This window comes from Camelus dromedarius, chromosome 6, assembly GCF_036321535.1.
Source record: "Camelus dromedarius isolate mCamDro1 chromosome 6, mCamDro1.pat, whole genome shotgun sequence".
NCBI lineage: Eukaryota > Metazoa > Chordata > Mammalia > Artiodactyla > Camelidae > Camelus > Camelus dromedarius.
The window spans coordinates 69,177,635-69,205,174 of NC_087441.1; the positions used below are offsets into that span (position 1 = coordinate 69,177,635).

A 27,540-nucleotide genomic window follows, 5' to 3' on the forward strand; every position below is an offset into this window, starting at 1 on the left:
CACGTATAGGGAAACCCGAGCTCCCCAGCCCGCCCCAAGCGGAGGAGTCAGCGGCTTCCCTTGGCAGTGAACCCGGCTGCGGCTGTCCCCCTCCCCGCTTCCTCCTCCCTCCTCCCTGCCCCCCTCCCCTCTCCCCGGCGGGGCACTGCTACTACGGCGATCGCCACCTCACGCAGAAGGAATGCTCGAAGTATGCACACGTTCCCAAAAGTAGACCTCCTTCACCGCCGGAGGAGCATACATCACCCTGTGGCAGCCGTCCACCTTCTCAGGCGTTTCGTAACGGAGTAAACTGAGAGCTGGGAACAGCCCTCTATTAAGTAGCCCGCGGCGCGGAGCCTCTTCCCACTCGACGAAGGCGAGCCGCCCCAGACGCGTCCGCGCGCGGGCAGCTGTAGTCCCAGCCGTCTCCGCCTCTCCTACCGCGCCCGCCGCTCCGCTCGGGATCCTCATCCTCCGCCTTCTCCTCCCGGGTGGCCCCGCCGCTGCCCACCTCCCGGCAGCCGCCAGGTGCGCCAGGAGCGCAGCGCCCATTGCCCGGGCGTGCAGGGCTCACCCCGAGCGCCGGCTTCTAGGACGCCGGGAAGCCGCTGTCGCCGCCGCTACCTCGGTCACTGCCGCCTCAGGTCGGTCGGCTTCCAGCCCCCTCACCCCGTTCCTTCCAAAGATAACTGGGGAAACTAGCTTCTAGTTTGTTCCTTGCTCCGCTCTAAGCCACTTAGAATTCCGAGTGAGGAACCGTTTGGACTGGTGAGAGTGGAGATGTGCCTGAGATTTGCCGGGTATCATGAGGTTTTGTGATTCATTTGTATCTTTGAGGGAGAAAGAATTGGAGGTTTTCTTAAGTGCCCATGCAGGGCGGCTGTGTGTGCGCAAAGCAGCCTGTTCAGTGTTCCAGTTTGTAAAGGCATTTCGTCTGGAGAGGCTGTCGACTTGAACGAAGGTTGCGCGGGATTCGGTGGCCGCCCTTCGCTCACTGCCTGGCGGCTGCAGGGGCGCAGCCCGCGCGCGGGGAAGGTATTTTAGTGACGCATGGTTCGGAATTCTTTGGAGGGCCGGCTGAGTGCTCTGCCGCTCGTCGAGGCTGCGCGGGTGTGTGTGGCATCTGGAGACAGATTCCTGGGCGAGTGCTCAGGCGCCTTCTCTTGCTTTTCAAAGCATCCGAGATGATGTGTTAGTCCACCTCTAGGGGACTCACCTTTGGGCGGCTTTACCCAGCTTCTGGAGACAGCACCCTCTCCCGACCTCTCGAGTGCTTTGGTCTGGGTCATGGAACCTCTGAAGTAGTTTCCATACCATATCCTAGAGAGTGTAGGGATCAGAGAGTGTGTGTATTTACGGAGCAGGGACCAGTAGCCAGGAAGCAGGAGAGGTACACCGAATAGGCACCCTCAGGGACCGCAGGTGACCGCTGGGAGCTTTCCGGAACTCCCTTCCCCGCACCTCAGCCCGGGCAGCGTGGCCTTGTAAAGTATGCTGGAACGCTGGGGAGGGACAGGGCAAGAAAGGAAATGAGAGCTAAGCTCGCCCCTGGCTAACTAAGGTCGAGGTCGACGTGGGTAGGATCGAAGGGAGGTGACACGCGCGGGATCTGGAGGGAACCCCACGGGGTGGGGGTGGGGGTGTAATTTCCTTTTTTAGCTTGACACGAGAGTTAAAGCAATTGGCCTCTTCCAGTGGGGCGGGGGAGGGGACGAGTTGGCAGAAGAAGAATCCCTTAAGCCTTCCACTCCCCATCCCATCCCCCCTCCCCCGCAACTGACTCATTTTCATTCATGAGGGTGAAGTGAGGGAATCCTCGCTGCCACGTAGGGGCGGCCGCTTTCAGACTTTATGTATGAGAATGCTCAATGAAGTGTTGCTAAACATTCAGACGTTCAGATAAATGTCTTGGCTAAAAGGAGAGAAAACTTTTTTTCCTTTCTTTCTTTTTAATACGTATGAACGGAATGCCTGGCCGGCTGGCTGAACTGTCTCTATGTTCAGATACCCCGACCAGACATGATGCGTTGTGCGGCTGTCAGGAAGCCGATAGGTGGCGCTCTAGACCCGGACAATAGCCCTTCCACCATACAGGTTTTTGAGGAGAGTTGAGCGGTTAAAAAAAATTTGCACGCAGCTTTTCTGTGGGTCGATTGTCAACATTTTAACTTTTCGCGAGCACGACTGCCAAGGCAGTTGGAAATTATTATAGCAAAGTTAAGGCCAAATGACGGCAACAATAGGCCAGTCTCACCTCTCGCTTTTCACTGATGTAGAAAAGGGTTAGAAATGTCAAACAGTCGTTAATTAGGAAGAAATTGCTAGAGATCTTGGATGCCCAGAGCAGCGACAAAATTTTAATCTTGGCTTCCTAAAAAGGAGCTCTGGGCAATTTGGCACGGCTGTTCATCAGACATTTAAAATGTAATTTACACTCAGGCCGAGGAAAGCTGCCCTAATACATAGTGTCAATGATTCGGAAAGACATGGTTGGAGCTTGTCAGTTTCTTTTCTCAAAGAGGGCTCGAACTTTGGCTTATTTTTGGATTCCCAAGCATGACTTCGTTTCTCTGTTGCCTTACAGTAATTTATGGACCTCAGAGTCAGCTCTCTTTTTGTTTTGCCTCTGGCCCCTTCCCACTTCTAAGTTCATTGCTAGTAGCTTTTGTCTCTGAATTGGAGCTTAGAATGTTTTAGAAGATTCCCCTCTACCAACATGGATTAGGCACCTACTGTGTGCCGGGAATGACAAAAGATGAATAAGACTCTTTGTTTTAAGGAATTAATAACCTAATTAAGGACTCAGGAAAAATGAGAAGAGAATATATTTTCTTCTGGAGCATGTTTTCTTTGGGGGCATATAAATCTGTAATTTTCTGGAATACACGAACAGTTCGATGAAAAGATTAATTATTCCTAAGAATTTTATAAAAAAAAATGTCTTGGGAAAACAGACAAGTGTGTTTTGTCTCTTCTATTGCCTTTGCCTTTTTATTATGTAGTCCAGAGTTGTTTTTTCCTCATCTTGAGCGAAAGATTTATCAGATGTGAAGACAACACAGCTAGCAGGAGGGTCAAGTTTCCCTTGGGCCTTACTTACATAGTTCTGTATAATCCATTTCAGACCTTCAAGAGCTACATATTTGTAGGCAGAACCAAATGAAGAAAAAAGAGAGTAAAAGAGGTTTATTATACTTTTCCAAATTACCCCGAGACCACTAAAGTGCAGTTACCTAAAGAGTTCATCAGCTAGGAAAAAGCAGCCCTCCAAATAAAATCCCAGCTGGAAGAGACATTTAGTTGAGTCAGGGATAAAATGACCCCTGAATTAGCCATCACTCAGGCAGGATGAAGTCATGTGGGGCCTGGTAAGGCCTTCACCCGGGATGCTAAGCAGGACCAGCCTCCAGGAAAACAGGACCCTTTTTAAACTTGAACGCCCCCTTAGTGCCATGATTAAATTGCTGTAGATGAACTCGACTTCCCCTGCTCCACAATAGGCCCATTATATGCTGGGCTGGGCCCTGTGATTATTAAGGCAGATCTGATCGGGTCCTGGCTCCAGTCCAGGCTCCAGTTCTAACCTGGTTCTAGGCTTTCCCGTGCCCGGTTCTGATGCGGTCACTGCTTCCTCCCGCAGGTCCCTTCATGTGGCTGTGAGCCCGGAGGCCGAGCATGCGGACCACGCTACCCCCAGCGCTCGCCGCCCTGGGCGCGGCCCTGCTCCTGTCTTCCATTGAGGCAGAAGGTAAAAGGCTCTTCCTCCTCCCCTGTGAGAATGCAGAATTCTAGAGAGTTAAAAAAAAAAAAAAAAAAAAAAGGCAAACCTTTCTGGCCTCTTGCTTGCTGTTTTCCCTGCACTTCGTATTTTTCTCCCGGGTTCTCCTCTCCGGAGAAACGCCGCCTCCTCCTCCTAAGGTTTGTCCGTTTCCCAGCTGTCAGGTCCCGCTTTTTCGTGTTCTGTTTAGTCCACTGCGTACAGTGCTGTGTGGTCTCTTTGCGCTTGTCTCTGCGGTGTGCTGTCCACACTGCCACCGACACTACCGCCTTCGGAGAGGACCAGCCGTCCGGGAGGGGGCGACGGCTGACCCGGCTCACCGAACGGACACCTCCGGGTGGTACCCAGGAGCTCCGGCGCGCGGGCGCGCTGGCGTGCGCGTGGCTGGGGACCACCTGGCTCCGTCGGGGCCGCGACCTCGCTGACAGCACGAAATAAAAGACTCCCACCCCGCCGGCTCTGCGCGTCTGTGTGTTTTGTGGGGAGTTCAGTCTGCCAGGCGGACGGTGCCGGCCAAAGAGGCAGCAGCCAAACTGCCCAGGGAATGGGGGACAAGCAGAGACCCAGGGGACCGGGGTGGGTTCGCGAGGCCCGGGGTCGCTGCTGTCCTTGTTTGATTCGCTGGGCTCGGAGACTCGCGGACCAAGCCCAGCGCCAGCCCCAGCCCCAGCCCCACGCAGACCGGTTGGGTCTGGGCCAAGGTTCTCAGTCTAGGAAGCTAGCGGGCGCCTGGCGAGCCGGGCACCACCTTCCTCCTCCCTCCTTCCCTTCAGCTTCAGACCTGAGTGCGGAGTCGCTCAGAGGCTCAGAGATGGGTCTCCTGGCCTCGAGGTCTGCCGAACAGCTCTGTACGCTCCACCCCCTAGAAAATGAGGGACTTTTGTTAGATTTTCAGCCTTATTTTATTCTCTCTGTTGTGTGCACTTAATGCATTCATTTCTCAGTATTCGCCCAGCAAGCCCTTTCTGTGTATTAACCCAATGGGGGCTTCTGTGTTCCTCAATTATCACCGGAGACCTGACAAACTAGAGTTACTGTTCTGCAAGGTAAATGCGGTCATACCATAAAAGACATCTTAAAAAATATACATTTATTTTTTTCAACCAAGAAATACGCCTGACGGAGCTGAGGAAGAAAAGCAGTAATACTTCTGTGAGAGGACAGTGTGGAGGTTGAGGGGGCGGCGGGGGGCGGTTTGTGGCTTTTTTTTTTTTTAGAGGTTATGGGAAGGTAGACCTGTTTCATGACAACGCTGAGATTTCCTAAAATTTTCTATTGAATCTGTACTTGGAGACTGCAGTTACAAAAAATTAAGATTAGGAAAAGCAGTCTCAAAATGTACAGCATGTTTAGAAAACAGAAGGAAATTTGCTGGCTTTCGAATCTGACTGATGTTTTGTGAATGTGGAGGCTTTACAGAGTGGCCTCTGTGAAGGAGTATTCAGATGAGATTGTCTCTGATGTTCTGCCATGTCGTTGTTAGGAAGGCATTTCAGTTGAGGAACTTTTTGGAAGCTGAGCTAAAGATATTTTTAGATAATTCACTGAAGTGGTCTATTTATTGCTCATTAAGAAAACAGTTGTTTGAAAATCAGAAAGAATTGCGAGTTCTTAGGACAAGAATTAGGTTGGAAATGATGTAAGTGGAAAAAATATCAGTTCTGAATTGGATAATGGCTGGTTAGCAAAGTGCAGTTAAAAAGAATGTTTTACTATCTACGTTACTGATTATTTCCATATTTCTCGTAATTTATCTTTCTAAGTTTGTGTTTATTTCCACATGAAACAGCTCTTTCCTTTCCTTTCCTAAGCTGTTTCTTTTCTTGTCTCTCATCCCCTTAGGCCTGCATTTAATAATGGTATTTTAGTAAGATTTACTATTTTGGTGGACTTATTCTCTAGTTTGGCACTATCAAATAGAAACATATCATGAGCTACAAAGGCAAGCCACATATGTAGCTTCAGATTTTCTGGTTGGCACATTAAAAAATGGAAAAGAAACTTGAGAAATTAGTCTTTATATTGCATTTAATCTAATCTAACCACAGAATTACCATTTCAACGTATAATCAATATAAAAATTATTGGTGAGACATTTTGCATTTTTTTGTGCTAAGTCTTTGACATTGAGTATATATTTTACACTTGCAGTGCCTTTCATTTGGGCTGGTCACATTTCAAGTGCTGATAGCCACATGGGACTCGTGGCTCTGGGACTGGACAGCACAGCTCTGGTGTTAATTTCCAACTAAGTGGCCCCAGGAGCCTGTGAAAGGCTAACAAAATTTGTGGCCAAGGCCTGTCTGGGGACAATAGGCTGCAGACAGATGTGAAGTATTTCTGTTGGGGTATTTCAAAAATTCAGCTTGCAGCCCTATTTCTTGTGGTGTTGTTTCCATCTTAGTTCTAAAGTAGCCAAATAGCCATAGTTACTTTTCTTTCCTGTTTGCAGCTCATACGTGTACCCTGTATTCATGCTGTTTTCCAGCCAATTTCTACTTAATTTTTATATGTTGAAAGCTTAGTACCTTTCATTAAAAGGCTTCAGCATTCACTTTTTGCATTTCTCCTTTTTTGTAGGTGTACAATCTTTGTCATGTTTCTTTCTACATACTTACACAAGGAACTTTATTTTTTATTAGATAGTATTTGGTCCTATAGAAATAAGGGTGAAATGACTTTTTGGGGGGGCTTTTAGTATTTGTAGTTTTTAGCCATAGCATAAGCTTTATTAACCTTTACCTTGGCCAGTACTCTGTAAGATCTAGAATATATGAATGATTTTTGGTTCAGGTATCATATAGTATGTTAATTGCCATTTAGAAAACTGAACATTTTGCATTTAAAGGTGAATGGCCAGCATTCCCTGAGAATTAGACACCTTTCTAATTAATCTAGAATTTGAGATGAGCATATGTTTTGTGAAAAACTGACTTGTAATTTTAGTAAATCTGATTGGTTGTTTATAGTATATAACATAGTATATAGTGAACAACTGGACATTTTCAATTCATCAGTGAGTTGAGGCTGTAAGCTTTAATTATCTTATGTCTAGGTTAAGAGGCTAATTAATGTGTATTTGTATAATCGTATGTCTAACTCATAACAGAAATTTCAAACTAGAGGAGAACTTATAGATCATCTATTCAGATTCTCCCAATTTCCAAGTGAGAAAACGAGGACCAGAGAGGCTGAATAACTCAGGCAACTAACGCGGTTACTTAGGGACAAGGCACAGATGAGAGACCCAGGTCTTCTAGACCTGGTTTCATGCTGGTTTGCCAGCACTGTGCTGCTTTCTTGCTTGAAAACAGGTCAACCCAGTCAGTTTAATGAGAGAACACATTTTATAATTAGTATGGAATAATTTGTTACTTGTCTGAAATACTTAACTTTTCAACTGGCTATTTTTGGTATCTTAGAAACACAAATGAAATGAATATTTATGTCATGACAAAGATCATTACATTTCGACTAGCTTTGGATGGAAAATATAAATCAGTAAAACCACACTTAGCACATTCCTCAAGGTTTCTACCGCTGGGGGAGTACCTTTTCAGCATTGCTGTCACAAAGGTTAGACTAGTGTTCTTACTAGTTCATCAAGATGGTATTTTTGTGGTGTGTTCTCAGTTCTCCTTTATCTTTAACACATTTTACACACTTATCAAATCTTACTAGACTAATCTCCCACTGATGAGTCTTTACATCCATCCATCCATCCACCCATCTCTGCATAGTTGGTAAACTCTTGGACATATCTTCCTTTTGGGTGCCATAATGAAAAAGATTTTTAAAAAAAATTATGTGTCAAGATAGACACTTTGGTTTTAATTGGCTTTAACAAATGTGTAAAGTTAATAGACCCTATTCTGTCTGTATCTGAATCAGAGATGTCCAAATAGCACATATTTATTGTTGACCAGGCATCAAATACAGGTTTCTTTATAGAGTAGAGAAATATTTGTGAATCCTATTAGTTGGCGAACACATATCAATATTGGTTTCTAAAGTTAATCTTTCATTCAAAGATTTCGTGTTCTTTATGTTTAAGCCAGTATGGTAGAAAACTGTATGCTCTGGCGTCAGACCATGGGGTCAAAGTTTGGCTGCTTATTAGCCATGTTAACCCTTCTGAATTACACTGACTCGTCTGTGAAACAGGGCTGATAAGGCCACTACGTGGAGCGGTTATGAGATGAGAAAGAGACATATAATGTGACTAGCTCTCTGCCCATCACAGAATAGATACTCAGCAAATACTAGCTCTTATTGTCATCCCTAAAAAGACCTAATTCTTGCCATTTATGTAACAAAGATATCATCAGAATGCAGCTTTCCTAGCATAGCTTTTTGATAATGAAAAGCATTATTTATAAATATGAAATTAAACTGCTAATGTTATGAATACTTAACATTTCATTTCTTCCTACCAGTATGCGGTTTTATGAATACCTATCTGATTGCTCTCTTATTGACTGATAATTTTACTCCTCTTTATTTGGTTCAGATTCTTATTTGGACACAACTCTGGCTCTTTGCAATCATAATCCCTCTGTAGATAGTTCTCAATAGAAATATTCTGGCGTCTGCATACATGCTGCTTGTAACAATGCAAGGGTGGTTGTGAATTATTTTTATATAAAAGAAAAGATCTGCAAAATTAATGAAAACACATTTTGCATTGATTCAAGTTGACAGAGGTCCACACTCGCATCTGCCTTATGATCTTTTTTCATGAAACAAACAGACAAATCTATATAAATAGAACAGCAAGCCTAAAGTGTTTTTACAAGCGATCGAAGTGACAAGAAAGAAAGTGGGGAGGGCTCTCTGTTGTACACGGGCTGGTCGACCATTCTTTCCTACTTCGGATCCCCAAGTACCGCGTTGGAGTTTCTATGAACACCTTAAAAGGCTCTGAAATGTTAAAGACTTTTCCCAACAGTCAATTTTTCAGTTTTTCTGGAATCCTGGTCATTTGGAAATCAACAAGGTGGGCTGCTGCCCTCAGCAGTTTTAACCTAATGTCAGCTGCTTCAGGTCAATTTCCTTGCAAGGTTGGTGGTACTGTTTTTCCATGTACTGATTTTTTTAAAAGCATGCTCAGGCCAGTTGCGTCTGCCTTTGCATTAAATTTGTCCTGAGCCATTGCTACTGGAACAATATTTTATAATGATATTCTTAATACCTATTGTCCTATTAACGTTTGTTGCATGCTTGTTATACTAAGTGATAACTATGGCTAAACCTCGCAAGATGGTTATGGACAGCAGAATGTTGAATAATTAAACTATGCATGTAGATTAATAGTCTAATCTCACTGCCTGTGTATGGATAGTAAGAAAATAACATTCATTCCATTACTAGTGTATCCAAGAAAAATAAAAAGCCATTTCCTACAGTTGGAAGCAGCAGTTCGTTAAAACAAATGTTTGCTTAATTTGTATTATTTCCATTAAAATGTGCTATTAATGTTACAGAAATCCCTAACCCCAGTTAAATTCTATGACTCATTTCTCAAAGCTACTACTATATTTCAATTGACCGCTAGGAAGACCTAAAAAAAGATTGCAATCTCTCAAAACAAATGCAAAAATTCTGACTCACAAGGAATACTTTCAATCTGAAACACTTTAAGAAGGGTATGGTGGAAAGTCATCTGATTGTGTTGACCGGCTTCAAGAATAATAATTTTTAATACATTGACCATGCACTGACAGTGAGTCAGTACAATGCTGCATGATGAGGCATGAACATTGCAGAGAGAATATCATTATAAAATATTTCTGGAACGTCTTTGTGTAATGACTATTGTACATGGAGGCTTTCGTTCATTGTGGGAAACTAAAAATGAGTCAACATTTCATTGACACGTGCATGATGCTGTACAGTTTTGTATGTAAACTATTGCTTTCTGTACTTTTCAATTATCCCTGTCATTGACTTCTCCAAGATATATGCGCAGTCATGTCTTCAGATTGCTGACCCTTCTTCACTGTTTTCTTTAAGTTCTGTAAATAAATGTCCATAAATACACATTGATGTTGTCTTTTCATAATTAACCATTGTTTTGTAAAGGACCATACTGGCATTTTCATTTAAAATGCCTCTTCTAGTATGGAGTATACCTGCTGCAAAGGAAAATAACAGTGTTGGTTTACACCTTGCAAACATACAGCAAACTGGTGTAAACAGGCTGAATATTAGTTTTATAAACATCTGTATGTCACTCTTTATATGCTTACAAATTATTAACATCCCGTATTACTATTTTTGAATATTGGTCAATATGAATATGAATATACATTTAAATGTATATTTCCTTGTGAGACATAACAGTGCTAAATTTCCCATGATTCCTCCTTCTCATTAAAATGCACTTTTCATCTCTGCCATGGATTGAGAAATCATCAAACAAAAATTAATAGCAAGGCATTGATGCAGAGAATGAGCCAAAACATTGATTCTTTTCTACATTATGGAAAAAAAAGTATTATGTCAATGTTCTAACTTAACTTCTATGGTTATGAGCAGGTTGTGATTGGCATGCTTATTTAAAATGCACTCAGCATGTATTGAAATTTCCTTAATTGTTATGTGAATTGTTTGCATATGTGGTGATTATATGTGATTTCATTGTACCTGTATGTACTTGTATCCAAATATGTTTCTATTATGCTTGATTTTGCTGGCCATTCTTGGATGACCTAGCAATTCAAGAATCCAAAGTGTTTTGTGCTGTCTTCTGTAATATGTATACTCTCTGATGTTTTGTCATATCTTGTCAGCTTTTAATTTTATTCTTATCCAACAAGATATCTTTTATATTTGTTGGAAACAAATTTATGCAAAGACAATTTTAGTAAGCTTTGCTCAACACAATTCTTTATTAAATTGACCATTTGGTGATGTTGGAAAATGTAACTGATGTCAACTCTCTCTTTTGCAGTTGACCCACCTTCAGACTTGAATTTTAAAATTATAGATGAAAATACTGTTCATATGTCATGGGCCAGACCAGCTGATCCAATTGTGGGTTACAAAATAACAGTGGAGCCTACAACGGGTAAGTTCTGAGATGCTGGGGTTTTAGGACAGAGACATCAAAGATGTCTAATCTTTCCCCTGCTTACATTTCATTGTAAGATTTGGAAAACCTGAGGGATTTAGCCAGTGTCATGAGATACTTGGTGGACTCAGATCTGCAGATTTCCAGCCTAGTTCCCACTGTTATATTTGTATAGTATCAGCTTTGTTTGCTGTGTTAAGCTGTTATTAAAAAGAGACTTTTTCCCTTGATCAGAATATTGCCGATAATCTTTGATTTTACAAAATAGAAGGATCATTTCTTGTCATTCTTCTTGAATCACGTAATCTTTCCAACATTTAAAGTGACCAATGATGAAGTGAGTCATTACACCTTGCCTAGTGTCCTACTTCCTTCGTATTCAGGAAACGTTATTCAGGGATAACAGTGAGCCGCCATGATGGAAGACGAGAATCTACTTTGGCTAGGTGGATTCTGTAGATCCTAAGGCTAAGAGTCTTTGGGGGAAAAAAAGCTTGTTTTGGTTGTTCTAAGAGTTTTCTTCAGTGTTCATGATGTTGCCTAAGTGTGAAAAAACCAATCTCTGTTGATTAACTTTTATTTGTAACATGAAATGGGAAAGTAACCATTTCCACTAACACTGGCTGAGTAGTAGGAAGAAGTCTTGATTGGCTGACAGAAGAGATGGATGATGTCAACATAACTTATCCTCATATTTATGGCCTTTAAAAATATCAATGACTTTAAATCTTGATTTATCAGGCAATTGGGAAACTTTTTTTTTTTCTCTTTGGTGTGATCTGAGAACTTATAAAGGGATCAAGAACTTACTTTTTCTTCTTCGAATCTTTTCTTCCTCAACATATTCGTAGTGAACTATTTCATTCATTCCAAAGCAGGAAAGCAGTTGGAAAAGAATTTATCCAGTTTCCAGATGTTGGAAATGACTGGCTCCTATACTCTAAAAACTGACACTGGGTCCACCCAACCCAGCGGAGACCTGGAGTCTTGTCCCATGGGGACCCTGGTTGGTTCTGCAATGCTTCACATGTAAACAAAGAGCATTCCCCAGGGTTTTATTAGACCTGTTACCCTTTTTGATTGTTCATGTTTTGATGAAAATTTAATATAATTAAGAATTTAAAAGTCACTTAGGCCCTAAGAACTACAGTGTTTCCTGACTGAACTGAGGATTAACATAATCTAGCAGGAAGTGCGTAATTGTCAATATATAAGCAAACACCCAGTGCACTGAACCTTAAGTCAGTTCAGACGACTGTGGCCACCGTTAGGAAATGCCCCCACTGGAGTATGGAGAATGCATTTCCTCTGTAGATGAGGATGCTGTTTCCCATGGACGTTCATTTTAGTCTTTGAGGTTTGTTGTCCTTGAGTTGATTTCATCCCTCTTTTACTTCTTGTGCTCTCCCCCAATCCATAATCTAAAATTGAATGATTTTTTTTGATTTATAATCTCACTTACAAAAATTTTATCTATGAGAGTTTTTTTTAGTTTAATATTGTGGTAGACCTTTAATCTAGAGGAATACTTGCGTCCTCAAACAAACGAATATTGAACATGATTGTAAGGGGTAAAGGCGATGCCAGTCCAATGTATCCAATTTCTAGAATTCAAAGTTTTGGTTTTGGAAAAATAATGTTTGGATATTCTGGAAAAAATGTATATTTTGCATTTTTCAGATTTTGAGCATGCCTGGGAGTTACATTATATTGTGTTATGTTACATGTGAAAGATACTTTGTCATATTGATATTTTTTTTTTCTCTATTTCCAGATGGGCCCACTAAAGAATTTACCCTTGCAGCTAGTACCACTGAAACCTTATTATCAGAGCTTATACCTGAAATAGAGTATGTGGTGACAATCACTTCATATAATGAAGTAGAAGAAAGTGTACCAGTCATAGGCCAACTAACAAGTAAGCACACTTATCAAACACTTTTATACCTTCCGTTTTGCAGAAGATCTCTCCAACTTTACAATTTAATTTGTTTATGCAGTTAATTTATTATCAGTGTTAACTATTCTTTCTATGATCCTAGTTATTAGTGGATATGAATAATTCATTCCTGACTTATAATCCTGGTCTCTGGGAGCAGCAAGAATGTTATAAATGAAAACTATTTAAACATTGGACTTTGCCAGGCAGTTATATTAATGTCCTTTTTGAAGTATATCTAAAATATCACTAAAAATAATTTATTTGCGAGGGAATGCTTATTTGGCTGTCTTTGCCGACCAGCTGGGCAATGGACCATGCATTTGAAAGACAATGGTGAAAGATGACATATTTATTTTCTTTTAGGAAGTGTTTGTATGGGTTTATTTCCTTTTGATAATAATCAAGTTTTGACTTAGTTCAAACAGGTGGCCCGAAGCCAGGGGAGAAGAAACCTGGAAAAACAGAAATACAAAGTAAGCATTTCCCTTAATATTTTTGCCCCGATTTGCAGAAGTTATAAATATAATATAAAGGAGATGTTCCAAGTAGATCCATAGTTTGCTCTCATTCCTATATTAATTTCTAAGCGCTTTATCTAGAAGAAGTACAATGTAGTAGTGTAGTATGGCTAAGTGGTTATAACACCTGCTTTCTGACTTTCTAACCATTTATTTTAGTTAATAAATATTCTTTTTATTGGGAATCTTTGAATTGTTTGTGTTCAAGTTTCCCTGAAGGATTTTTGGCAGTAGGTGAAAAACAGAGCTCTTCATTGGACTTAACTCATTTTCAAAGACAAACTGCAGAAATAGGTGGTAGCCTACAGATACACGAGAAATACAAGGCTGGACCATGAGAAGGATGCCCTCATAGTGTTTTAAGCAATTCCACTGCTGTGAAAATGTATTTCTAGGTCTCTGTGTATGTTATGCTCATTCCTAGGGTGTTTACATGGGCTTAGTTCATGCAGTTGTAACCTTTTCCAGAGTCTCTGTAAGATGTCTCTGATAAGTTGATGTATTTGTAATCAAATGAAAGCGATTTTACCGAGTCTGGTTTTGCAGTTTCTAGCCCCCTTTTGTCTTACACTGCTTTGTTTGAGTTACTTGGTTGAGGCCTTGAGGGGTTTCTTGGACTCCTAATTTTGGCACCTTGTGAATTGGATTTATGACCCATGATAACAATAAAAAGATTGTGAATCCAAAGTTCCCTTTATCTGGAGATTTTTTCCTCTAGCTCACTGTTTATCATACTTTCAGATGTCTAATAATCTGAAATGAAGTTTATAGTATGCAGTCACAATGCAGATATTTTCTCTGAATCATCAATATTTATTCTAAATCAAAGGATTATTCCAAACATTAAATTTCAATAGACTTAAATTGGCCAATTAAATAGTGTGCAAAAATTATTGAGACATGCAACTTGTATTGGTTTGCAAATTTTCCCAAGACCCTTTCCTCCTCTTCCTAGCCAAATACTTCTTTTATTATCCACCAACTAACCACAGGAACAAAAATGCCTTCGAAAAATTCACTCAGATTTGCATTATTAATATAGATTTTCATAAAAACCAACCTGTTCCCCCTGCTCCTGACCACAGAGAGAAGGAAAAAATACTGTATTTGGTTATAAAAGCCAATTATTGCATTTTTAGTAATTTAAGGATGCTATGTGTATTTTTACTTTAGAATTAAAATGCTTTCCCCCTTTTTGTTCAGTAAAAGTAGGTTTTAGTTATCAAGTTTAAATACATTGACAATCAGGACAACAAGATTTTGTGGCTACTTTGCATCATATTTATGCTTGTTGTTATTTTTGTTCAATTCCATTACCCCTCTAAACTGACCAACTGCAAACTTTGGACAAAATTCTATTGTAAAATGCAGGAGAGTGTTCAAAGATTCGCTTTTTCCTTCAGCCCTACTACATTTGCTTAAATGGTACAGCAATTGTTTTGTATTCACTGACTGCAAAATACCAAGAATGAAAACATTTTGCTTACATTTCTTTTGTGTGTCTCCTGGATGTCTTATATAATTTTTACTTGGTGAAAAGAGTGAGAATATAGTTTATATAAATAGATAAGTCCATAGCAAAAACCCTTGGGTCACATGCCCTCGGAGAGTAGGTCGTATATCTACTTAACTCTTCTTGTGTAACAGCTCATACAGCAATTTAAAGACATACAGTTGCAGAAATGCATCTTCATGAAGGTACTGAAAATGCTTCTATGTATGCTAATAAAACTTGATATTCTTTTGTGCATGTCAGTTGTAGTTGAAGGCCAATTTGAAATGTTCTAATGAACAAAATGATTTTAGGAGCCACCATTATTGCAATGTTAGTTTGTACTCCTTGATGCTAGATAGATTTCACACTGTGTCATTTAAAAAATCTATCACCTGTATTTCAGAATGCTCTGTCAGTGCCTGGACTGATTTAGTGTTCCTTGTGGATGGCTCATGGAGTGTGGGAAGAAATAATTTCAAGTACATTTTAGACTTTATTGCTGCTCTTGTGTCTGCTTTTGACATTGGGGAAGAGAAGACAAGGGTTGGAGTTGTTCAGTACAGCTCTGACACCAGGACGGAATTTAACTTAAATCAGTTCTACAAAAGGGATGAGCTGCTTGCTGCAATTAAAAGAATCCCGTACAAAGGTGGCAACACAATGACAGGTATGTTTTTACAAATTTTGTTATTGTTTTAAATAAATGACATATCTATTTGGGAAAGAAATTAAGCATTGTACAATGATCGTATGTTAACAACTTTGAAATTAATCACATAGCTTTTGAGTTTGGTTGTGTAGTGCAAAGTGACTGAACGTATTTCTTTTTCACTTCAGGGGATGCCATTGATTACTTAATTAAAAATACTTTCACGGAATCTGCTGGTGCAAGAGCTGGCTTTCCTAAAGTGGCAATTATTATTACGGATGGCAAATCCCAGGACGAAGTGGAAATTCCAGCAAGAGAGCTTCGAAATATTGGGGTTGAAGTTTTCTCTTTGGGTAGGTCAAGTTTGGTTAATTATTTTCTTTTTAGAACTACTTTCATTCTTAATTCTCAGGAAGATGAAGGATTGATTTCTCAAGGAAAGATACTTCCTCCAGGACAGATAGCAGTGTTTACTGCATTTATAGTGTACTATTAAGTCAAATAATTTTTGCATAAAAATTCCGCTCATTCATTTTCTTACGTAAGTCCTTTAGCATATGCATTAAGTAAGGTGGTATTCATATTCTTTGTCAACCTTCTTCTTTTCAAAGAATGCTGGGCCAATGATTCTAATAAAGGTCCTCCTTGTATTATCAGTAAGTATTTTTTAATGTGTTTCCTCTATTATGTAACACTTGAAGAATTTGGAGGGCTCATTCAGGACTCTGGAAGAAAAAAGTATTCTCTTTACAGATCGCAGGGACAAGAGATGGCATGGTTGAGATGAGAGCCTGCGCTGTTTGACCAACCATTCGTTTGCCTCTCTGGCTGGCCACTTTCTGGGAAATTATAAAATGCTTTTGTCAGTTGCACATTCATTAGGAAGCAAAGCAGTTCTGGTTTCAGGCTGAGAAAGGATTTGATGATGTCTTCACTTGTGAGAGACTAAGAAAGCAGAGCACTCCCCAGTTCAGCCCATTTCCCGTTTCAATATATCCCTGTTCTTTTTTTTTTTTTTTTAAGGTATTAAAGCTGCAGATGCCAAAGAACTCAAACTGATTGCCTCCACACCTTCACTAAATCATGTTTTCAATGTGGCCAACTTTGATGCAATTGTGGATATTCAGAATGAGATCATCTCCCAGGTGTGCTCAGGTGTGGATGAACAGCTTGGCGAATTGGTTAGTGGAGAAGAAGGTGAGTGGACTATTAAGTGTTCCCATGTGTTTGCCTTTTCCATTTTTTGAGAGCACTTACAGCTTTACGGGCAGGGGCACATTTAGTTTAGCATTCTGCAACTTAAACTAACAACAGCACTGTTTCTATTAAATGGCAAAGGAAAAAGGTTTTCCATCACCATTCTCTGCATCATGTTTCCAAAGCTCTTAAGAATATTTCAAAGATCAGTCAGTTTGATCCTCCCACATTTGGAACATGTTCCCATGTTATCAGTCATTGCTTTTAAATACATGGGAGAGAGAGAAGACATTTCATAAGCATCCTTTGGGATGTTAAGAAGTCACAATTTCCATGATTATTCTCCTCTTAGCCTGAGAATTGACAATTAAAGATAAGATAGATCATGTGCTCAGGCACAAAAGAAACCTCAACCAATTTAAGAGGCTAGAAATTATTTAAAGCGTCTTTTCTGACCACAATGCCATGAAACTAGAAATCAACTACAGAAAAACAAAGCATTAAAAAACAGCAGCATGGAGATTAAACAACATGCTACTAAAAAACCAATGGGTCAATGATGAAATCAAAGAAGTTAAAGATAAGATCTAAGTAGCTACATCTTCAATCATATAAATTCTTTAATCTCCAAGCCCCAAATATTTTGGCAATGTTCACTGGACCTAATTCTGTTTCTTGAACTCCTTATTACTTCATGGGCTCTGAATCTCTTTCTTTGTTTTACTGCCTAATGTCTGATTTTTTTTGCTCTGTATTATTACAGAATCCATCCCCGCCTGATTTTCCCCTGATCAACCTCTCTTTACTCAGTCTTTTGAAACATTTGGATTCTTTTTCATCTTCACTAGGGTGCATGTGTGAGGTTAGGTCAAACTTTCCCTCTGCCTCGGTTGGAACTCTCTGTGTACAAGGCCTGGGCTGCCTTGCAGGTGTTCACGCTGCTCCTTGGGACCTTCTCTCTCTTGCTGGCATTTGCCTGCAACCTCTGCACCCTGCACTGTCTCTGCATCACTCAAAAGCTTTGCCCTTTTTGATATAGATATTCGATAACAGAAAATGTTGAAGGAAGAAAACATGAACACAAAATGAATGCAAAATAAAAATCATTTAATGATTTAAGGATAGTAAAAAAAAAAAGTAGACTTTTAGAGCTGTCTGCCACTAATATGGCCTCTAAAGTAAACTAAGCAAAGTATAAAATGCACATGTCCTTTAACTCCTCAATCCTCAGAACAGAAATTTACCCGAGGAGATGTTTACCCAAAGGCAAAAAGACACATGAATTCCATTAATTTTTTTTCATTATAATGAAAAATTAGAAATAACACCAATGTCCAGCCATAGGGAATTGATTATGACAGTTGTACAACAGATGCCAAGGGGCCATTAAACATGATACTGTGGAATAATATTTAGTGAAGCTTGAAAAGCTATAATATATTTTTAAGGAAAAATTTTAAAAAAGTACCACAGACCATCATCTCTCATTCTTATATATGCGTATTTGGATGTGTTTAGTTGAAAGATATTTAGAAACAGGCCTCTGAAGTGTTTAAAGTATGGTGGTTTCAGTTGTTCAATCAAAGTGGTAGATGTGCGAGCATTCACGGTGCTATTAAAAAAACAACAACAAAAAAGCTTTGCCCAAACTTGCAGGTGGTACAACTGTTGCTTTCCTCCTCCTGCTGCTGCTGCTCACTTCTCTAGGCCTCATTTTTATGGACTACATTTTTTTTTTGAGAAGACGTTGAGTAACCTTGTGTATATTTCTTCATCCACTCTTGTAGGCTGACTTATAAAAACTTAGAACTATATCTTCTGGAAACTGATTCCATTGACAAACCTAAAACTTTGAAGATTTGGTCTGAAATGTCTTAAAATACTTTATGTTATCTGCTAGGTTCATGACTTCCTACACTGAGTAAGGGTAGATATTTTTTAGACTGTTTGCTTGCCAGTGTGCACGTTGTAAACCATTATTTCACCTCTGTTTGGTGGCATTATGAACATAATTGAACTTTTTTCTTACCTTGAAGTTAAGTGGAAATAAGATTGTTTACAATTGTAAGAACCTGTCGTGTAAGAACTGCTGAATTCTTTATCTTTCTTGGCAGATTATAAAGTGCCTTTTAAATATTACATGATTATGCCTATAGTATTACTAAAAGAGGAAGACTTTCTAAAATATTGAGTAAGTCATTGATTTAGCAAATACTTATCAAGTGCCTCCTTTGGTTCCTGAGAATAAAGGCAATGAATGAAATACCAAAACAAGTGTAAAATCTTGGAGCCAGAGATGAATTAGGCATCAGATATCCTATCATTAATGTCTCCAAGGACTTTCTTTTTCCCTAACTTCTTATCTCTCTGATTAAAAATCAGGCACTGAGTCTCTTTCAGTTTGATGGATGCAGGTGGAAGTGGGACTGGGAAACTCGTTCTGATGCGTTCATGATTAATTTGAATAAGGAGACTTGAGAATGCAAATAAAGACATGATTCACAGGGTTGCATCTCCCTGTTTTTAATCTCTCTTCTGCTTGCTACTTTGTAGTTATTGAACCTCCTTCAAATTTGATTGCGACGGAAGTCTCATCGAAATACGTTAAGCTAAGTTGGAGTCCATCTCCTAGCCCAGTGACTGGCTATAAAGTCCTCCTTACACCCATGACTGCCGGAAGCCGGCAGCATGCTCTGAGTGTGGGGCCTCAGACGACCACGCTCAGTGTTCGGGACCTCTCAGCAGACACAGAATACCAGATCAGTGTTTCGGCCATGAAGGGACTGACCTCCAGTGAACCCGTTTCAATAATGGAGAAGACTCAGCCAATGAAAGTTCAAGTGGGTAAGTAAACAGGTATATCACTGGGTTTGGAATATGTGAAAGTCCATTTGCTGGGATATGTTACTGGTTCAGACTGAGTTTTTAAACAAAATATTTGCAATAGTTTCCTTCTAAAGACATCTGCTTACTAAGAAAACCAGATACCATTGGCCTTCCATATCAGCGGGTTCTGTATCCACAGAGTCAGCCAACTGTGTTGTCTGATGTTGGTTGAATCCATAGTTGTGGAATCCGCAGAGCCGGAGGGCCGACATCCCTTTATGGAATGGACTTGAGCATCTCCGAAGTTAGGTATGAGGAGGGAGGTCCTGGAACCAGTCCTCCGAGGATGCAGAGGAATGGCTGTATCTGTATTTTAATGATTAATTCATATTTGTTGAACTTTAATGGGCTTTTTTTTTTTTTTTTTTTACAGAATGCTCACGTGGTGTGGATATAAAAGCCGATATTGTGTTTTTGGTTGATGGTTCCTATAGCATTGGAATTGCAAACTTTGTTAAAGTTAGAGCCTTTTTGGAAGTTCTCGTAAAAAGTTTTGAGATTTCACCGAGTAGGGTACAGATAAGTCTTGTCCAGTACAGCCGGGATCCTCATACTGAGTTCACTTTGAAAAAATTCACCAAAGTTGAAGATATAATTGAAGCAATAAACACCTTCCCCTACAGAGGAGGGTCTACCAACACTGGGAAAGCAATGACTTACGTCAGAGAAAAAATATTTGTGCCGAGCAAGGGTTCAAGAAGCAACGTACCAAAGGTCATGATTCTTATCACGGACGGGAAATCTTCAGATGCTTTCAGAGACCCTGCTATAAAGCTAAGGAATTCAGATGTTGAAATCTTCGCAGTTGGCGTGAAGGACGCTGTTCGCTCAGAACTAGAAGCCATTGCCTCTCCTCCGGCTGAGACCCATGTGTTTACAGTCGAAGATTTTGATGCTTTTCAGAGGATCTCTTTTGAACTCACACAGTCTATCTGCCTTAGAATTGAGCAAGAATTGGCAGCTATAAAGAAAAAAGGTTAGTAGACTTTGTCGAGTAAAAGTTCTCTCTTCATAAACAAAGCCTTTTTGGCTCTAAAATTGTGGCTTTGTCTTTTTTCTTTTTTATATGGAGGAAAAAATAACTTTCCTATGTTTTTGAAAACTATGGAATTTAGCTCATTTAGCTTCGAGATATGAGTTTCTCCTGGGTATGGATCAAGTGTTTATTGGTAAAAAAAAGTTGTTTATCCTGAGTCATGAGATGTTTTTGATCTTAGATCCTCAAGCAGGGCCAGGAACCAGCTCCATCCACTGTCATATTCAGTTCAGTGACCACTAATTGAGTGTCTACCATCTGTTGGATGCTGAGTTAGTTCCTTTGAATCAAAGGTGACTGGAACATAGTCCTGGATTTTTGAATCCTCCTTATGCATTCTCCTTCTTGTACCATTTTATGGGCCGCATTCCTCACATCTGGAATTCCTTATTTATTTATTTATTTATTTTTTTTAGTGGGGGTGCTGGGGATTAAACCCAGGACCTTGTGCATGCTAAGCATACATTCTACCACTGAGCTATACTCACCCACCTAAGCCTTTCTTAACAGCTCTAATGCTATAAGACATCATTTTTAGCCATTTGGCATTCAAATATACTACTTTGTTCTGTTAATAACTTTGCACTTTTTTTGTCTCTCCAATTCAATTGTATGTCCCCTGAAGATAGTCAGTGTCCCTTAAACATTGCCTCTTCCTATGGTTTAGTTCAATAAATATTCATTTGTTAGGAAAAATTGCATAATTGTTACCTTGAAATATCTGTCTACCACCAAAGGTTAATATCTGACTGCCTGGGATGAGTGGGAACATTTTGATGTTTCAGTTTAGATCTGATACTGTTTAAATATTTCAGCTGTGGACAGGACTGTTCCATTTCTGCTTTGTCTTTATAAGCTTAAAATTCGAATTCAGTCTTAACTAGTTATTGAAACAACATAACTTAGTATTATGAATGCTCAAGACAAATGACCAGGACCTCTTTGCAGGGCTGTAAGTGAGAGACTTTCAGTGGTCACGGGGGTGCAATATTTACCCTGTACATTGGTCTCAATGACTGCTCTCCCAAATGAATAGAAACCACTTCAGAAAATGTGTAGTCATTGGATCCATGTTTTGCTTTATAGATTTAAAATTTTAACTATGTCCTTTTTTTTTTTTTTTTTTTAAAGCTTATGTGCCTCCCAAGGATCTCAGTTTTTCTGAGGTGACTTCTTACAGTTTCAAAACCAGTTGGTCTCCTGCTGGGGAAAATGTTTTTTCATACCACATCACTTACAAGGAGGCTGCTTCAGATGATGAGGTCACGGTGGTGGAGCCAGCATCGAGCAACAGCGTTGTTCTCAGCAGCCTGAAGCCAGAGACCCTGTACCTGGTCAATGTGACCGCAGAGTACGAGGATGGCTTCAGCATTCCCGTGGCTGGAGAGGAGACCACTGAAGAAGGTGCGGAAAGCTTCCTCCACTGTTTCTCCCAAACTAGCAGTTGATTGTAGAATAAAGTTTCCATTTGAAATAACCATCTGAGGGAGGGGGTAATAGATTCATCTACTTTATTGTTATCATTCTTAAGGAAGGTGCTGGGGATTGAACCCAGGACCTTGTGCATGCTAAGCACGTACTCTACCACTGAGCTATACCCTCCCCCATATAAAACTTTTTAAAAAGAGAAAAAAGCATTTAAGTAAAAGACACTAGATTTATTTTGATGAATTTGGGTTGAGACATAGAGAATTGTTAATTTTTATGGACTTAACTCTGGAACTACTGCTTATCCATCATTTTCTGTCCCACGTTTCAACAGTGTCACATTCAAATACTTCTGAAACTGCCAAACGTCTGATGACAAAGATTTATTACCCCAATTTTTTCTTTTTAAAACCTGTGGTAAAATATATACATGACGTAAAATTTACCACTGAAACCATTTTTCAGTGTACATTTCAGTGGCAATTAGTACATTCATATTGTTGTGCTGCCAGCACTCCATTCATCTCCAGAACTCTTTTCATCTTGCAAAATGGAAACTCTCTGTCCTTTAAAAAATAATTCCTGGTTCTCACTTCCCTTCCCCCCAAACCCATCATCCTTGGCGACAACCATTCTACGTTCTCTTTCTATGAATTTGATGACTCTAGCCATCCCATATGAGTGGAATCATACAACATTTGTCCTTTTGCAATTGGCGTATTTCACTTAGTTTTTGAGTAGCGCCAACTACATTTGTATACACTCCGGTTTTTGGTCATTGCACTATCCAAGAGAATTTGGTAATGCCTTTCCAATTCTATTGTCTGTAGTGAAATCTGAGATTTAAACTTTGTTTTGTCAATAAGGAAGTTTCTGATTCACTAGCCTCATTAAACGAGCAATATTGAACTTCTGCCATGTGTCAGGAGCTATGATCATTGTTTCCATAGATTACTTCATTTAACCACTTCAGTAACCCTATAAATAGTCACATTTTACTGTTGGGTAATCTGAGATTCAAAATTACACACAAATTAAGCTTCAGAGCTAGTATTCAAACCCGTCAGTTCTGTTCATTCTAATTTAGTCATTTTCTTTGCCATATAAAATGAATCATGGGTGTAAGTCTGCCAGCTGCTGTTTCTTTCTCTTCTTGAGATACACAATTCCTTTTTCCCTGGAATGATTTATTGATGAGTTGGACATTTAGATTATCTTCTAATTCTGTGTGAGGTGCATGCAGATATATTGCATTGTGGTTTCACCCCAGTGGATTTAGTTCATCTTTTCTGAATGTGTTGTCCCTATGAACAATTTGCCCTTTAAATAAGTCATTGAAGCATGTTCACTAACCACAAAGCCAAATGATGTTCTCATTTGGGCTTAATGAAAATTTCAAATTGTTTGGTTTAATTATTCCAAAGTCAAATGACTATACAGATAAAAAATTTACTTGTAGGACTGATGGGATAAGACAGTTTGTGGGTAAATCTGGTAGACCTGAGTGTTAGGCATTATTTTCTGAAAAAATCTTGTAAGAGTAAAAGCCTTGTTACTTATATTTGATGAAACAAATTGTTTTTCTTTTTGAATTTTATGTCAATATTAATTTACAATTTAATAGAGTATCTATGATTTTAAAAGTTTACTATTGTATACCTCTTCATTTGATTAAAAATTTGACAGTGCTTAGTTTCTTTCTGGATATTGTAGAGTATTTGTTTGCTGTTTCAGAATCTAGTTAATATCTGGTTAAATGAATGCCATAACTAGGATGTTTGTCAAAAAACTGTTCATGGATCTGCTAAGAGAAATGTTCTAATTTAGTGATCAAAAGCTAGTTTTTTATTTTTCACGTATAATCAGTCAACTTATTATTTTTTAAATTTCAGTGAAAGGAGCACCTCGAAATTTAAAGGTGACCGATGAGACTACAGATAGCTTTAAGATTACCTGGACTCAGGCTCCGGGGAGAGTTTTAAGGTATCGAGTCATCTATAGACCAGTTGCTGGTGGAGAAAGCAAAGAAGTCACCACTCCAGCCAATCAGAGGAGAAGAACGCTGGAGAACCTGACTCCAGACACAAAATACGAAGTATCTGTAATTCCTGAATATTTCTCAGGACCTGGATCTCCGTTGACTGGAAATGCAGCCACTGAAGAAGGTAGAGGAAATATGCTCACCATTTGGGAACAACCAAAATCTTAGAGTGTAGGCAAGGCTTTGGGCAACTGTCCAGATACTATGAGCCATGAGACATTTTGTCTCAATTATCTAAGTATCTTAGACGGTAATCCTGGTAGACTTGGGTTACTCAAATATTTGACTTACTCATGACATTTATTTGTATCAGTAGAACTTGAATGCCATGATATGGTCTAAATAGTCTTTTAAAAATAATAATGGTCAAATATTCTAATCTAAATTGAAGGATGACTAGGGATTAAAAATCAACTTGTAATGCACCATTGAAATAGATTATATACTATTTCTTCAGGAAGATTTAAAAATATTAACCTGTTTTTATTTAAATGGAGTGATTAGGCTCCCAGGATAGATTCTGATTTTAGCTGCAAACTATTATTTTTTTCCCATTTTTTAATTGAAGTATAGTCAGTTTATAATGTTGTGTCAATTTCTGGTGTACAGCATCATGTTTCAGTCATACATTTACATACATATATTTGTTTTCATATTCTGATTATTCATATTATAGATTACTACAAGATACTGAATATAGTTCCCTGAGCTATACAGTATAAACTTATTGTTCATCTATTTTATATATAGTAGTTAGTATCTGCAAATTTTGAACCCCCAATTTATCCTTTCTTACCCCTTTCCTCCCCGGTAACCATAAGTTTGTTTTCTATATCTGTGAATCTGTTTCTGTTTTGTAAATCAGATTGTTTGTCTTTTTTTTTAGATTCCACATGTAAGTGGTATCATATGGTATTTTTCTTTTTCTGGTATAACAATCTCCAGGTCCATCCATGTTGCTGCAAATGGCATTATTTTATTCTTTTTTTGGCTGAAGTTGCAAATTATTAATGTGTAATACGTTATTTCATTGAGAAAAATTAAGGCATTTGTAATTTTCATTTTATTCCTTATCTTAAACTTAAAAGAAAAACACATTAGCAATAACGAACAGTTATTAGGTACCTCTTTGTGTCAGGTTCTGTGCAGAGAGCTTTTTGTGTATTACTTCATTTAATCCCTGCATAGAAACTGTGAAGTCGTTACTTTTATTATCCTAGTTGGACAGAAAAATTAAGGCTAAGGGAACTAAATAATAGTGCTGAGTCATGTTGCTAATGAGCTGTAAATCTGAGCTTGTCGACTTTATTGCCCTGGTGCAGACACTCCCAAGGAGCATCCGTTCTGGCTCCACCCTCTTCACTACTTACCTCCTGGTGGCGCCTAGATAATTTGCCTTTTCTTCAGAGACTCTTTCTCCTTTCACCTACTGTCTTCCTCCTCTCTTCCCTTTGGGCAGTCACAACTTTTTACCCTTCCTACTCTAGGGCTCTTTGTGCTGAGCATCAGAAAAAGACCCAGTGATGCCTCATCTTTCTGTTTTCTGGGATAAAAGTGGCTGGCAAGTGTGTGCCCAGTGGGGAGAGTCACTGGGCTGGGTGCCTTGAGACCCTTCAGAGACCACGTGGCCACTCTCCTAGGAAAGTCATGAAAGGCCAGACATCGTAGTTGCAAAGGAAAATCATTTATTATTTTTATCACATCAGTGTATTTCCTGGCCACCACATTTAGATTTTCATAACATTACTCCAACAAGCCCTTTTTATTGAAGATTTCTTAGAGGAATTAAAATCTCCATTGTGATACTAATCAGCATATATACATTATATAGGGCTTTGTTCAAAGTAATGTAATTTTTTTACCTGAAAGATGGTAACATGAAAGATTTTAACCTGTGTAAATATGGAAGAGGAGTTAAATGTCTTTTGCGTTGTTTCTACTAACGTGCAGGGCACAATTTAGAGATACACACACACATATATATAAAGCAACAAAATGTTTTTGAAGTCATTTTACTAAATAATGAGTTTTGATGTTGTTGTTGTTTTTTTAATGAAGTTAGAGGGAACCCAAGAGACTTAAGAGTATCTGACCCTACGACATCAACTATGAAATTATCTTGGAGTGGGGCACCAGGAAAAGTGAAACAGTATCTCGTCACATACACCCCCGTGGCAGGAGGTGAAACTCAAGAGGTCACTGTGAGGGGAGATACAACCAGTACCGTACTGAGAGGATTAAACGAAGGGACACAATATGCCTTGTCTGTGACAGCCTTGTATGCATCTGGGGCTGGAGATGCCCTTTTTGGAGAAGGAACGACGCTTGAAGGTAATCACTGTCATATTTTATAGAAATCCCTGTGCTTGTTTGTGATTGCATTTAGGAAGCTTAAAATGTTTTCAGAGAATGAAATCTGGGAATGTGTGATCCTTTCTCTTAAAAGGAATTTATATTGAAAAATAAGTAATCATAAAACTACCTCTTATTCAGAGATGTAGAACGTTAAGCTACTGAAAGAAATTACACTCGATTAGGAAGAACTGTACTGGGGAGCTGAGTGCATAGTAAGGCCATGGAAATGTGTCTGTAATTCTTTGAGTTACTTAAACAGAGAATAAGTGTGTGACATTCAGAGTGGGAAGGGGTCTTAGGAAACATTTATGGAGGAAGAGGGCCTGGATTGCTCAAGATAACAGCTTCTTTCACCACCCAGGAGCAGATGGGAACCCTTTTCTGACTCTCAGCCTCTTTTCATGCACTATGCACATAAGCATTCATAACAGCTTGAGAAATACGAGCATCCAAGTTTCTATTTGTTTGTTTTCTAAATGACCTCAAAAATTCAGGTCTGTGTTAGAAGTTCAAAGTTAATGCAGTTCTTAGGAAGAAGCATCAGCAAGACTGAGGCTGTTCCTTGGTTCTTTAGTTTATTGTCAGAGGGCTTCATATGTCTCAGGATACTTTAACTATAATGGTAGCTTGGATCTGACCCACCACAACTACAAAGTAAGCTGTGTGTGAGAGAGAAAATACAAATTTAACTCAGCCACAGTGAGAATGGATTTTTATGTTAAAAAGCCATTATCAGTGGATAGTTACAATGAGTTCCATAGTGGGGGCCTCAGTGGGAGATCAGATATAGACTTCCTTTCTCTCATCATCTTTTCTATGACTTACTTAAAATAATTATAGCAAGAAAATGAATCTGAGGTACCTTTTGTAATGTGAAACCATAGTGATATTAGGCAAAATATCCATCAACTTTAGTGGCTCCAAGAGTTTGGAGGACTGTAGATGTTATAATTGGCAGGCACAAGGCCTACAGTAGGCAGTTTTGATTAAAACTTAAAAGACTTAGTTAAGAATTAAAAATAATAGACAAAAAATTCTAATCAAAATTTCATCTCTTATAGTGATCAAGAGTTTAAATTCTATCTCTAATACTGATCAAGAGTTTAAGTCCATTACTCTGTGAAATTTATAATTAGAAGATTTAAATGAAAAATTAAATAC

The 27,540-nt window shown here is 39.3% G+C and overlaps 1 protein-coding gene across 4 annotated transcripts in view; it reads left to right on the top strand.

The window, feature by feature from the left end:
• The first annotated feature begins 225 nt into the window (after positions 1 to 225).
• The window catches only part of COL12A1 (collagen type XII alpha 1 chain), a 112,848-nt gene continuing 85,533 nt past the window's right edge, over positions 226 to 27,540 (top strand). For 3 of the 4 annotated variants that reach the window (XM_064486940.1, XM_064486938.1, XM_064486939.1), the window contains exons 1-13: positions 226 to 626; positions 3,623 to 3,730; positions 10,713 to 10,829; positions 12,607 to 12,750; positions 13,191 to 13,247; positions 15,191 to 15,454; positions 15,625 to 15,789; positions 16,460 to 16,633; positions 19,187 to 19,477; positions 19,893 to 20,495; positions 21,687 to 21,959; positions 23,876 to 24,148; positions 26,083 to 26,355. In XM_064486940.1, coding sequence (XP_064343010.1) covers positions 3,658 to 3,730; positions 10,713 to 10,829; positions 12,607 to 12,750; positions 13,191 to 13,247; positions 15,191 to 15,454; positions 15,625 to 15,789; positions 16,460 to 16,633; positions 19,187 to 19,477; positions 19,893 to 20,495; positions 21,687 to 21,959; positions 23,876 to 24,148; positions 26,083 to 26,355 — 2,707 coding nt within the window. In that variant the 5' untranslated portion in view covers positions 226 to 626; positions 3,623 to 3,657. The remainder of the gene's footprint in view (positions 627 to 3,622; positions 3,731 to 10,712; positions 10,830 to 12,606; positions 12,751 to 13,190; positions 13,248 to 15,190; positions 15,455 to 15,624; positions 15,790 to 16,459; positions 16,634 to 19,186; positions 19,478 to 19,892; positions 20,496 to 21,686; positions 21,960 to 23,875; positions 24,149 to 26,082; positions 26,356 to 27,540) is intronic. The other variant, XM_064486941.1, reaches the window with a different exon arrangement.